The sequence below is a fragment of the Phoca vitulina genome, unplaced genomic scaffold (genome assembly GCF_004348235.1).
Source record: "Phoca vitulina isolate PV1807 unplaced genomic scaffold, GSC_HSeal_1.0 scaffold39, whole genome shotgun sequence".
Classification (NCBI taxonomy): Eukaryota; Metazoa; Chordata; class Mammalia; order Carnivora; family Phocidae; genus Phoca; species Phoca vitulina.
Window position 1 is genome coordinate 11,039,138 of NW_022589742.1, and position 13,007 is coordinate 11,052,144.

General features: G+C 59.1%; 1 protein-coding gene and 1 long non-coding RNA gene across 2 annotated transcripts; both read left to right on the forward strand.

Annotated features, from left to right (window-relative positions):
- The first annotated feature begins 6,035 nt into the window (after window positions 1-6,035).
- On the forward strand, window positions 6,036-6,353 carry LOC116647214 (small integral membrane protein 10-like protein 2A). Its single transcript, XM_032428394.1, has one exon. It carries the CDS (start codon window positions 6,036-6,038, stop codon window positions 6,270-6,272), a length of 237 nt encoding a protein of 78 aa, XP_032284285.1. The 3' UTR covers window positions 6,273-6,353.
- Window positions 6,354-6,395: 42 nt separating this feature from the next.
- Window positions 6,396-9,433, forward strand: LOC116647136. Its single transcript, XR_004302286.1, has 2 exons — window positions 6,396-6,636; window positions 7,511-9,433. It is a non-coding gene; the product is annotated as an uncharacterized LOC116647136 (long non-coding RNA).
- Window positions 9,434-13,007: the final 3,574 nt, after the last annotated feature.

Genomic DNA, 13,007 nt, shown 5'->3' on the forward strand with positions numbered 1-13,007 from the left:
TGGGTGGCTGCCTTAGGCTCAGGTCATGATCCCAGCGTCCTGGGATGGAACCCTGGGTAGGGCTCCCTGCTCAGCAGGAAGCCTGCAAGCCTGCTTCTCTCCGTCTCCTCCCCGGCTTGTGCTCTCTGCTGCTATCTCTGTCTCTCTCTCAAACAAATAAATAAAATCTTAAAAAAAAAAATAAAGTCTATATTTTATCAGGTTTGTAGACATTGGAGATCGTCTCAAAGTGCTGGGCTAGTATCACCCTATTAGGTAAATTGTTTCTACAAAGGCTTATCAGGCTCATATACAAAGTTTAAAAACGAAGCAGAATTAAAAGTAGTATGACAAATCCAGCTTGAGCAATGGTTCCGAACCTGGAGCCCCAACCTGAAGGTAACCAGCTAAAGAGATCAAAGGACCGTGGATTGTCAGATGAAATTCACTGTAGCCGATGTGCTTGTTCTCTCATTTTATGCAACTGGCTTTCTACTTCTCCAGAGGGATTTCTGCAGGTGTAGCAGGTGGTATTGGCTATGGCACAACAGCTCCTTGTTCAACAAGTAGATGATCAAGGGCTGCACGATTATCCCAAACCACGTTAGCCGATGAGTCAAGTGATTGCTGTTGAGCCGCTGCTGCTTCACCTTGTGGACTCAGCTACCTCTCCTAATGTAAGGGAGAGATTTCTGACCGTGTGTTCACTGGCGTTTACTCTGACCCAAGGAAGAAAGGCTCTCCCTACAGAGGCAAACCCAGAGACACGTACATCTCCTGGAAGTTCCCATTTAAGGCAACTGTGGAGGTTTAACAGGATGGGCCGATGGGAAGCCTCCGCTTTATTTTGGATCCTGACACGGATGGTTAACCAACCCAATAAACACTGACCTCCAATTCGCCAGCTACCTAGTCGTATGCCCGTGGCAAAAGCCACCCAGCGCCAGACAAAAATGAAACCAGGTGGAGCTCCGAATACTCTAGCTGGGGTCTGGTTGTTGATAGATCCATGAGCCAGAATTTCCTGATCGACGCTTTCAAGCCAGGAATCACAGGAGTTGGGATGACATCCTGTGAGAGGCCATCCATCCTCAAAGAGTCCTTTCTAAAAATCCCGCAAAGAGGAATTAGCCGATTTGTATTTCCCCTGGGCGCAGGGAGACAGGACACACTTAGATAAGGAAAGGGGCATGAGGTGGTGAAGATTATACAATTGGCAAACTTGGAGTGATTTAACTGAGCCGGTACAGTTATGGCTGAAGAAAGACGGAGACAAGGTATGGGGACAGTGGGCCATAATAGTGTCACTTGAGAGGTAACATCCATAAGCTTGTGGGTATAACTGAAAGTGGCGTTTGGGATTAAGGACACATTGGTGACGTGTAAGACCAAGGGGTCTCTGAGACCATGAACAGATCCAGCAGTGTGAAAGCTTTCCCCCTTTTGCAATAGATTGGATAAGAGCATTATTTTCCCAAGACTGAGAGGGAGAAAATAAGGTAAAAAGCAGCTGTAAGAAAATGGTATGCTTTACACATACTAACTGAACATTAGCCTACTGGCACTGATAATTTAAATCACTTCCAGTGAGGTGTAGAAATCTTACTTCTATTTAGGTCTATTGAACATTTTCAGTGTTTTTTTTTTTTTTAACCTGTGCACCTTTTCATTTTTTATTTTTTAAAATATTTTATTTATTTATTTCACAGAGAGACACAGCGAGAGAGGGAACACAAACAGGGGGAGTGGGAGAGGGAGAAGCAGGCCTCCCGCCGAGCAGGGAGCCCGATGCGGGGCTCGATCCCAGGACTCTGGGACCATGACCTGAGCCGAAGGCAGACGCTTAACGACTGCGCCACCCAGGCGCCCCAACCTGTGCACCTTTTTAAAAGTTTTTATTTATTTACTTATTTGAGAGAGACAGATCACAGGGGATTGGCAGAGAGAGAATCCTAAGCAGGCTCCATGCCCAAGGCAGAGCCCAGTGCAGGGCTGGATCTCATGACCCTGAGATCATGACCTGAGCCCAAACCAAAGAGCCCGTTGCTTAACCGACAGAGCCACCCACACACCCCAGTCTTTTCACTTTTAAATATAAATGTCAAGTATTTCCTCCTCATCAGATGACATAATTTTTGCTTCGACCATCAAAAGAATTTTTAAAACTCAGGAGGAAGATAGTTTATTATATTTCCTCCTAGTTTTACCCATTCCAATCACTCTTTCTCCTTCCTAAAGTGCCATCCTCCTCAGGTGATCACTTCCTTTCTGTTTAGGAAACTTCTCTTAGCTGTTTTTTTTTTTTTTTTTAAGATTTTATTTATTTGACAAAGAGAGACACAGCGAGAAAGGGAACACAAGCAGAGGGAGTGGGAGAGGGAGAAGCAGGCTTCCCCGCCGGGCAGGGAGCCCGATGCGGGGCTCGATCCCAGGACCCTGGGACCATGACCTGAACTGAAGGCAGACGCTTAATGACTGAGCCACCGAGGCGCCCCACTTTTTTTTTTTTTTAAGATTTATTTATTTATTTTGAGAGAGAGAGAGAGACGCGCGTGCAAGCATGGGGGGGCGGGGAAGGAGCAGAGAGAGATGGGGAAAATCTCAGGCACGCTCCCTGCTGAGCGCTCTGAGGTAGGGCTCTTGGTCTCTTCACACTGAGACTATGACCTGAGCCAAAACCAAGAGTCGGTCGCTCAACTGACTGAGCAACCCAGGTACCCCTTCTCAGCCATTCTTTAAAGATATGTCTACTGGTCAAAATTTCTCTTAATTTTCCTTCATCTGAGAATGTCTTTATTTCCCCTTCATTTCTGAAGGATGTATTCACAGAGATGGAATTGGTGTTTGGGTGGTAAAGTGAACCACTGATTAGTCCTACTCCTTACCACCTCCTTCAGTTTCTTTGATGCTTCGGGTTTGCCTTTTTTCCCTTGACCGAGTAGGAAGGAACTGCCATATCAGTATATATGACTCTGCTGAGTTGCTTAAACGGTTATAGAGAGGCCACCGAGATGTTCAAGTGCGGTGCTGAACAGGCATTTTGAGAGAGTCTAAATACTCAAGCCAGCTCTCCTTGTTAAAACTGGGGCAGCATCCTTGTGAATCTACTTCTAGCAGATAGCTTTTTTTTTCTTTTTTAAAGATTTTATTTATTTATTTATTTGACAGAGAGAGACACAACGAGAGAGGGAACACAAGCAGGGGGAGTGGGAGAGGAAGAAGCAGGCTTCCTGCTGAGCAGGGAGCCCGATGCAGGGCTCGATCCCAGGACCCCAGGATCATGACCTGAGCCGAAGGCAGACGCTTGACGACTGAGCCACCCAGGCGCCCCTTTTTAATTTTCTTTTAAAGAGTTTATTTATTGGGGCGCCTGGGTGGCTCAGTTGGTTGGGCGACTGCCTTCAGCTCAGGTCATGATCCTGGAGTCCCAGAATCGAGTCCCGCATCAGGCTCCCTGCTCCGCGGGGAGTCTGCTTCTCCCTCGGACCCTCCCCCCTCTCATGTGCTCTCTTTCTCATTCTCTCTCTCTCAAATAAATAAATAAAATCTTTAAAAAAAAAAAGAGTTTATTTATTTATCTGACAGAGATAGAGCGCAAGTAGGCAGAATGGCAGGCAAAGGGAGAGGGAGAAGCAGGCCCCCCGCTGAGCAGGGAGCCCAACATGGGGCTGGATCCCAGGACCCTGAGATCATGGCCTGAGCCGAAGGCAGACGCTTAACCCACTGAGCCACCCAGGTGCCCCTTGCAGACAGCTTTTTATTTTTTTATTTTATTTTAAAGATTTTATTTATTTATTTGACAGAGAGAGACAGCAAGAGCAGGAACACAAGCAGGGAGAGTGGGAGAGGGAGAAGCAGGCCTCCCGCCGAGCAGGAAGCCCGATGCGGGGCTCAATCCCATGACCCGGGGTCATGACCTGAGCCAAAGGCAGACGCTTAAGGACCGAGCCACCCAGGCGCCCCTGCAGACAGCTTTTTAAAAGTTATATGTAGGCGTGCCTGGGAGGCTTAGTCGGTACTCGTCTGCCTTCGGCTCAGGTCATGATCCCAGGGTCCTGGGATTGAGCCCCGCATCGGGCTCCCTGCTCAGTGGGAGTCTGCTTCTCCCTCTCCCACTCCCCCTGCTTGTGTTCCCTTTGTCAGTGTGTCTCTCTGTCAAATGAATAAATAAAATCTTTAAAAAAAATAAAAAATCAAAATAAAGTGGAGTCAGGAGACCAGAAGGGGGAGCTCCTAGGTCCTATCATTCCTTATAAATTGCAGACCCCAACAGGAAGAGACATATCTTCCAAATAAGACATTACATTAGCTATTACTACCCCAGCAGGAAAAACAAAAGGTGTTTCAGCCCAGCCAATGAGAGATAGTCATAACTCAAGCCAATGAAAAGCTACTATACTTGGAACCCCGAATTTACTCTAATGGACTTTTTGTTTCCAAAAGCCAGCCCAGCCTCCCCCTTTCCTCTATAGAAAAGCCTTCCTGGGGCGCCTGGGTGGTTCAGTCTGTTAAGCATCTTCCTTCGGCTCAGGTCATGATCCCAGGATTCTGGAATCCTGCCCGAGTAGGGCTCCCTGTTCAGCAGCCTTCGGACAGGTTGGTGATGCTGGGGTCCTAGGATGGAGCCCCATGTCAGACTCCCTGCTCAGCAGGGAGTCAGCTTCTCCCTCTGCCTGCCGCTCTCCCTGCTTGTGCTCTCTCTCTGTCAAATAAATAAATAAAATCTTTAAAAAAAACCAGGGAGGGCGCCTGGGTGGCTCAGTTGGTTAAGCGACTAACTTCGGCTCAGGTCATGATCCTGGAGTCCCTGAATCGAGTCCCGCATCAGGCTCCCTGCTCCGCAGGGAGCCTGCTTCTCCCTCTGACCCTCCCCCCCTCTCATGTGCTCTCTCTCTCATTCTGTCTCAAATAAATAAATAAAATCTTTAAAAAAAATAAAATAAAATAAAATAAATAAAAAAACCCAGGGAAATTGATTCTTACTACGGGGGGGGCGGGGGGAGGAATGAGAAGTCCACACCACATCCAAACTCTGTCATATCTCCTATCTATTCTAAGAACCCACTCGTCTTTCCTAAAAATCATTTAGTCTCCCCTAAATTGCCTACATCTCCGTTCCCCTTCCCCTATTAAGATGGTATATAAGCTCTCAAATCTCACTGCCTCTCTGGGTGTTCACATTTTTTTTCTGTGATGTCCCTGTTCAGGTAATATTAAAAATTGATAAATGTATATACCTTTCCTACAGTTAATCTGCCTGTTGTCGATCTATTTCATAACCTAGGAGGTGTGTACAAATAGAATATTAGAGTATAGAGGGAAAGTTTTCCTCCCTTACAGGTAAAAGAAAGACAATGGGGCAATTCAGTAAAGAAATACACATGACCAGCAAATATAGCAAAAAGAAAAAAAAATGCGCCTGTGCGTGTGGTGAAACTCTACAGTGCTGCTGAGTTAGCAGAGAAATGCAAATTAAAGAAAGGTACAATGGGTCGCCTGGCCGGGTTTTCTGTGGAGACAGTGGGGAAGGGGGAGAAGGTAAACAGGCGGAGCCTTCCCGGTAGGCCGTCCGCACGGAACCCGTAGAGCTGTCCAGACCCCCGGCCGCCCGCTCCGCTCAAGGACACGCCCCCAAAGCGATCCCGGGGGGATACCGCCTCGCAATCCCTTCTTCCCTCGGGCTCTGCCCTTGGGCGCCCAGGGGGAGGCGGGGCTTGCCGGCGAGGCGGTCCCGTGGGCGGTCCCGTGTCGGCGGCGGCCGCTCCGTGGCGCCCGGGAGGGGGCGTGGCCACACCCGGGGCGGGGTTACGCTAGCGGCGGCCGCCCCGGCAGCCGGCGAGGGGCGGAGCTGTCCGTAGGCTGCTCCGGAGGGGCGGTGGCGGTGGCGGCGGCCGCGGAGGCTGCGTCCCCGGCCGGGCCAGGGAAGGGGTGACCGAGGGCGGGGCGGGGCGGGGCGGGAGGGCACCGGCGGCCGGCGGGGCGCCTCAGGCCTCGCGTCCACCTGCCCGGCCGCTCGCGCTCCCCTGGGTCTGCGGGGCCTGCGGCGGCCCGCGCCCATGGCGGCGTCGGCGGCTCTGTCGGCGGCGGCGGCGGCGGCGGCCCTGTCGGGCCTGGCGGTGCGGCTGTCGCGCTCGGCGGCGGCCCGCGGCTCGTACGGCGCCTTCTGCAAGGGGCTCACGCGCACGCTGATCACCTTCTTCGACCTGGCCTGGCGGCTGCGCATGAACTTCCCCTACTTCTACGTGGTGGCCTCGGTGATGCTCAACGTCCGCCTGCAGGTGCGGATCGAGTGAGCGGGGCGCCGCCGCAGCCCCGGCCGGAGGGTCCCGCGCGCCGGCATGGAGGACGGCCGGCGGGACGCGGCGGGGGCAGGAGGCCGGGCGGCCCGGGCCCCCGGGCCCTAGACCTGCGCGGGAGGACGCCGGCCAGCCGGCCCGGCCCCGGCCACGAGCCGCCCGCCTCCCAGCCCGCGGCGCGGCCGGTGACCTATTGCACAGAAACTCTGCAAACGGACCCTTTCCGTCGGGCTCGAGAGGAAAGAAAAAAGAACAAAACCCGACTGGAGTGCGGCCGACCTGTTGCCTCACGTCGGCCAGAGCCCGGGAAGCAGCAAGGACAAATTCCGCAGCAGGGGCTGGACTGGCCCGGGTCCGCAAGGTAAGAGGCCGGAGGCTGGACCTGCGTGCGGGCCGGCGGCGGCGCTTGCCGTGACAGCTCGGGGACAGGGGGAACTGGGGACGGGAGCCCTGGAAGCCAGCCCCTGAGCTGGCCAGGCGGGGAACCGCAGGCGCCCCGGACTCCCCGGTCCTCATTCCCAGACGGGGGTGAGGGGCGGCGGCGGCCCGGGCATCTCGGAGGGTCAGCCCGTCCCCGCCCCGCTTTCCCCAGAGGCCCTGGTGCTGCCACCTGAACCCCAGGGAGTGGAGGGGATGGGCTGGGGAGGCGCCGGGGAAGGCTCTAGAAGGAAAAGATGCTGCCACCCTTCACCCCCCTTGGGGGGCCAGACAGGGAGGGTGGTTGTGTTCTTGGCCAAAGCCCTGGTCGGGCCCCTTCTAAGCCCCCAGGCCCCTGGGTTCTGGGCATCTCCCTCCCGGCCCGTGGCCGAACTGCCTCCCGCCCTGTGTTGGGGGCCGGGGGACTGCTCTGGACCTGCTCCTGCTGTGCCCACTGCCCCCCTCCCGCTCTGGGGGCGCCCTCTGGCGCTGGGCGCCTGGACATTTGGAGACCCGGGGGAGGGGGAAGGCCGCTCCGCCCTGTTCCTGCCCCCACAGTCTCGCTGTCGCGCCCTCGCAGCCGCCCGCCCTCCGGCCCCCACGGCTGCCCTGCCGGTGCCACTGAATGCCGCCGGCAGCAGCCCCCGTGCGCCCAGAGGAGCCGGGGAAGTGGGGATCTCCTGGAGCCCGGGGCAGCTCTCAGGCTGGGGTGGGGAGAGCGGGTGCGGAAGCGGCTTGCGAGGAGGCAGCCCTTGGGCGATGGCCCCACTCTCCCTGGGGAGGCCACTGTGAAGTCTCCATCTCTTTCTGTCTTTCAGGAACCGGGGTTTGTAGGTGGTGACCCACCCCTTCCGTGGCCTTGTCAAGAGACTCAAATCCGTGCCCAGGGGCGGCCCCTGGCCCCGGAGCTGCCTGGGGAGCAGCTGGGCAAAGGGCCTGGCCCAGGAGGGAAAGGACCTTCCAGGCAGAGGCCCCGAGGGCTGGGGTAGCCAGTGGTCCCGTTCTGGCATGGGGAAGGACGCCACCCTGTCACCTCAGCTCTGCATCTCCTAGCAACACTTTGAGGGCCTTCTGTTCTCCCCACCTGATGCTTGGAAAAGCTGGCTCTGGGACAGGGAGAGATGTGTCCTTGTCCTACAGATAAGAAGGGGTGGGGCTGAATCTGAGAAAACCTGGCACGGGTGGGGTGGGGAAGGGGAGCTCAAGGCCCCCCCTGGGGGACCTAGGGGGAGAGAGAGAGAGAGGTGCAGGGTAGGGAATGTGGGGAACTGGCTTTTCTTGGAGTGGTGTGGGAGGTCACAGGGAAGACCGTCAGCGCTGAGATGGACACAGGAGAGAGTCCTAGAACGCCTTGCGGAGTGGAGGTCTTTACCCACAGAGCCTGGCCTCCCCTGCCGCCCCACCCCAGGCTGGACCAAGGGCTCCTCGGCAGTTGAGTGGCACAAGCCTCTCAGTTTGGGTGGCAGGGTGGGGGTGGGCTGGTGGCGTGGCTGCTGGGGACAGGACGGAACCAGGAGGGTGAAGGGATAAACCTGGGATGGGGCTGGGACCCATGCACGACCCCATCTGTCTGTCCCCAGGCTCGCGCCCCCCGCCCCAGCCCCAAGCCCAGGATCCCACAGGAGAACCTCCTCTGGATGGGCTTGAAGTGGCCCTGGAGGCCCCAGGTGTGCGGCTCCCTGGCGCACCAGGATGGCCAGGCGTGGTTCCCGAGGCGGGCCAGGAAGGACCCCGGTCCCACGGCCGCTCTGTCACTGGTTGCTCTCGGCTCCCAGGCTCCGAATTCCTGGGACTGAAAACCCAAGCAGGCTGGCCAGCCCCAGGGACACGGTGGCCCAGTGTCACACCTCCTGCCCTCCTCAGCCGCCACGCTGGAGGCCGGGTCCTGAGTGAAGAGTTGTGCCCGCCTCACCCCGGGGACCGAGGCCGGATGAGGCCGCCGTGTGTCCCCTGCAGCTTCCCACAGACAGGGTGCGATGGCTTCCTGCCTTGTGCCAAGTGTCCTGGGGTCCCCGGTCCCGGTGGCGCCTCCCGCACCCCAACCCTTTCCACCCAGGCCCACTTCTGGGAGCCTGCCGGCCTGCCGACTCCGTCCACAGATGTCCGGGGACAGCGTGTGAGAGCCACGCGGGGCCTCCCTGGGGCTGATCCGCAGATGTGCCCCTTGCAAGGCCCCGTCTCACCCTCGGGGTGACCTGCTCCCCAGCTGCGGCCTTGTGGCTCAGCTGGAGCTGCCTGGGACCTGTGACACCTCTTGCCCACAGGGAGGGGGTGGGGGGAGCCTCAGGGCCCTGGCCCGAGACCCCTGCCCTGCGGGGCACCCCGGTCAGTGCCTGCCCTGCCCCGGGGGCCCGGAAGTCTCCGCACAGCCCCCGAGGGCCTGGGCAGGGGCTGCCCTTCTTCGGCCTGTGGTCCTGCCTCTGCTTTTCTGACCGGTTTGGCCTTGAGTAGTTAGCGAGCTTCTCCCCACCCCACCTTCCCTCTGCCCGCACTGGGCCCTGGCTGCCTGACAGGCTCTCGATGCACTTTATTTATTTGCAGTCTGTTTTCCAGGCAGCAGAGCTTCTACAGAATCCGAGACACGGGCTGGAGATGACTGTCACTTTGCTGTGTGTGATTAACTGTACTGGTCAGCACCTGCTGCTCAGAGAATGGTCTCGTTCCCGGTGTTGTCAAATCTTGTCACTCTAAGTTAAAAAAACAAACCCTCCCTGAGTTCAATAAAGTAAAAGAAAACTGGAGGCCTCCTCTTCTGGTGTGGTGCGGTAGGCTTAGAGGAGGGGGGTCGGCCGTGAAGTCACCTGGGAGGGCCGCGGAGGGCTGCAGGGGTGGAGGCCTGCGGGGCCAGGGCCCCTGGAGAAGGTGGCGGCAGGGGCCTGGCCAGAGAGGTGGCAATTTGTCCCATTCACAACCTTTATTTGGATGACCTGATACCTAGGTCTTCTCTCTTTTGAGGGTGGGCTGGGGGGGGGGGGGTGAAAGAGGCTCCCTGCACATCATTTTGGGTCACCTGGAGACCTGTCCACAACAGCAGGTGGCGAGGTCCCCCTTGCTTCCCTGCCAGCCAGGTGGGCGCCCAGTTTTGGAAAAGATAAAACCATGGGGACCGGAAGCCTGCTGTCCTTCCCCCCCCGCGGCCCCCCGAGACCGGAACTGTCCCTTCAGAGCCCCAGCCTAGTGACTCCCCAGAGAAGCCTGGCCATGGGCTCCAAGGGCTGTAGGGCTGAGGGCGGGCAGGCAGGCAGAGGGGGGGTGGAGGGCGCCTGGGGACCTCAGTGGCTGAGGTAGAAGAAGGAAGGCCCACAGTCCGCGGGGAGGAGGCTCCTGAGGATGCAGGGTCATGGTCCCCTGAGGAGCACAGCCTGGGGTAAGGGCCTTGGGTGTGCTCCACCCGCTGGGAACGTCCAGGGGTCAAAGCACCCTGACAAGACAGACCCTTCGGGCACCTGCCACCCAGAGGGATGGACCCCGGTCCCTGCCAGCACCCTGAGCTTCCCCCCGCTTTGTCCAGATGGTCGCGTTCAGTCCCTGTTGGTCCCAAACCCAGCCCAGGGATCACGCAGCCTGGTGCCACCATGAGGGGAGGGTCAGACCGGAGCTCGGGGCCCCAGGCACGTTGGAGAGGGAGGACCACCCTTCCGTGCCACCGAGGAAGGCAGGCAGCTTCCGCTCTGGCTCAGGGCGGCCTCCTGAGCCCAGCTCTTCCACGGACCACCGTGTGGCCCCAGGCCGGCCACGGGCACTCTCGTGTCGCCAGGAGGGAGCCTTCAGTGTGGCCGTGGCCCTTCAGCCGTCGGTGGCTGCTCAACGTTTATTCCGGCCTCACCCGGAGCACATCGTCTCTATGAGGAGAGGAAAGCCAGCGAAGGGAACTGGCAGGTGTGGAGAGCCTGCCCAGTGTCCGGGGCCCTGCCGCCTGCTTTGTTCCCGGAACCTCCCCATCATCCCCACGGCCACCTTCGGAGGAGGTCATGGCGAGGCTCTGGGCCCCGCATGAGCCACGAGCTCGACCTGAGCAAGCGGAGGCTCCTCACCTCCTGCCCTGTCCTTGGAGTGGACCTTCCACCCACCATCGCCCCACGAGGAGCTGTCCCCAGGTCGCAGCCTGGAGAGAGTGAGGTGTGGCTGGGCCCGTCTGGACAGCATGTGGGACTGCACCCGGTGAGGGCCTCCGTACAGACCCGTGGCTCTGGCAGGTGGGTGTGTGGGCACGTCCCCACGCGGCAGCCGCCCAGACAGGCCTCTCGGGTCAGTTCCCTGGCGCAGTGCCCCTGCCTCCCGCCCGTCCGCAGCGCTCCGTCCCTGGGTTCGGCTCGGCGCCCTCCTCCCCACACTCCCTACTCCGGCTGCCCGCGGGGGGCTTGGACGGCACATCTCCCCGGTGCCCAGGCTTTCCCAGGGTCGACAGCCCCTCTTTGCCACGTTCCATGTGTGGTTCTCCGGTTTATTTTGTTGCAAATGGGAAATGCCATTGCTCCAGCCGTTCCTCCAAGGTTCTGCGGCCCCTCTTACTGGAGAAACTCGAGAGTTTAGAAGATCTCATTCCTGTGTTTGTTGCAAACCAGGAGAGGACACGGTCCGTGCCGTTCCCATCCGGAGCACAGGGGTCAGCCCAGGATCCCCTCTGTCTCCACCCGTCCGGGTTTGTCGCTCGCTTCCCACCTGGGGAGCCCTCCCGCCCTGTCCTCGGTCTCTTGGCTGCTTCCCACCGTCGTGCTGGGGACCCTCGGCTGCGGCCGGACAGCCTTTGTGGGTTGCTCTCGCCCCCTCCTCCCGTGGGCCCTGGCTTCCCCCGGCCACCTTTGCACCCTTTCTGGGCGGGCTCGCAGCCCCCCTCCCAGCTCCCCTCGGGGCACTGCCCCCCCCATGGAGGAAGGGAGAGGAGAGGCTAAGAAGCAGCTCTCCGCGGCCCAGCCCACTGAGACTCGGCCTCCCCTGCGGGCCTCACTCTCCCGGGCAGAGGAGCTGCGGGCCGATCCGGGCACCAGGAAGGCCGGGGCGCTGCTGGGAGGATGACGCCGACCACAGACGGGACCCTTCTCTGCTCCGGAGCCCCCCGCGCACTCACCCTGCAGAAGGAGGCGTCCCAGAGGCGGGGGCCCCACGGCAGGGAATGGCTGCCGGGCCTCAGGGTCTGGGGGACACCAGCCAGGTGCCCACTCTCCCCTGCGCGTGTCCCCCTGCCCCGGCTGTAACGGGGACCCGACGACACTCCCGCCTCCCTGCGGGGTTTTCTGAGGACCACGTGGCGGGAATGCCCGGTCGGCCCTGAGCCCAGTGCTCCGCACAGACAAGGGCTCTTAGATCCATGCTTCGGAGCAGGCCCGCCGGCCACCGCAGCGAACCTTCTCAGTGTTCACGGTGCCCCCAACACAGCGATGCCTGCCCTGCTGTCCCCTGAGTCACCCCCTCAGTGCCAGACTCTGGGGCAGGATTTCAGGATACAAAGGTGAGCCACTTCAGTGTGGCCCGTGTCCTCCTACCAGCGACAGACCCAGGACTTGGCCACTTGGCTTCAGATACACGCGTGTTTGGGAAACGCAATCAAGTGCACCCTCAAATCAGGGGGATCCAGCAAACGGGAGCTCAGGGAGGAATCTGGGGGCGCTGCTGAGGAAATGTAGGGGAGGAGAAGCCCCCCCCCCCCAGGCTTCTCTGTGGGCATTGTCACCACTGCGGTGGGTCAGGAGAATTTGGGGCTTAGCTGGATGCAGACCCAGCTGTCGGGGACTTGGGAACACGGCCTCCCATGCCCACGAGATGGAGCCACCCTTGCAGCCGGGAGCAGCAGTGGGGGAGCCCCTCTGGAGAGGATCCTTGCGCGGGGGACAGAGGGACGGAGACACCCCTGGCAGGGCACCGAGCTGCCTCAGGCAGTCCCCCTCTGCAGAGTCCACCTTCCTCTGGAAGACGGCCACAGCCCTGGTCCCAAGGCTGAGCAAGGTCCCGAGGTCACCACCACCTGGGTGGCCCACCACACAAAACAAAGCAAAGGGCCTGCCTGGCTCACAGCCTCGGCCTCGTGGATGCTCTGTGGTCACAGCAGCCTCTCAGGGCCCGCACCTCCTGCTTCTGTGCCTCGGCCTCCGTACCCTCCGAGGATCGTTGCTGCCCTCGCAGGAGCCGGCAGGAGCCCCAGGCTCAGGACCTCGGAGCGCGGGCCATGTAGGGCCCTCCCCTGCCACCATTGAGCCAACGGGGAGGCAGCAGACAGGCTCGTGCGGCCCGAAGAGGTGGAGGCAAGGAGGTCCGGTCTCCTCCCACCGCGGGTGAGACAGCCAATATGGTGGCCATAGAGCAATGCGCCGGGGCGGG

Coding starts and splice junctions, on each gene's coding strand:
- LOC116647214 (XM_032428394.1), top strand. CDS start 6,036: ATGGCGGCGTCGGCGGCTCTGTCGGCGGCGGCGGCGGCGGCGGCCCTG.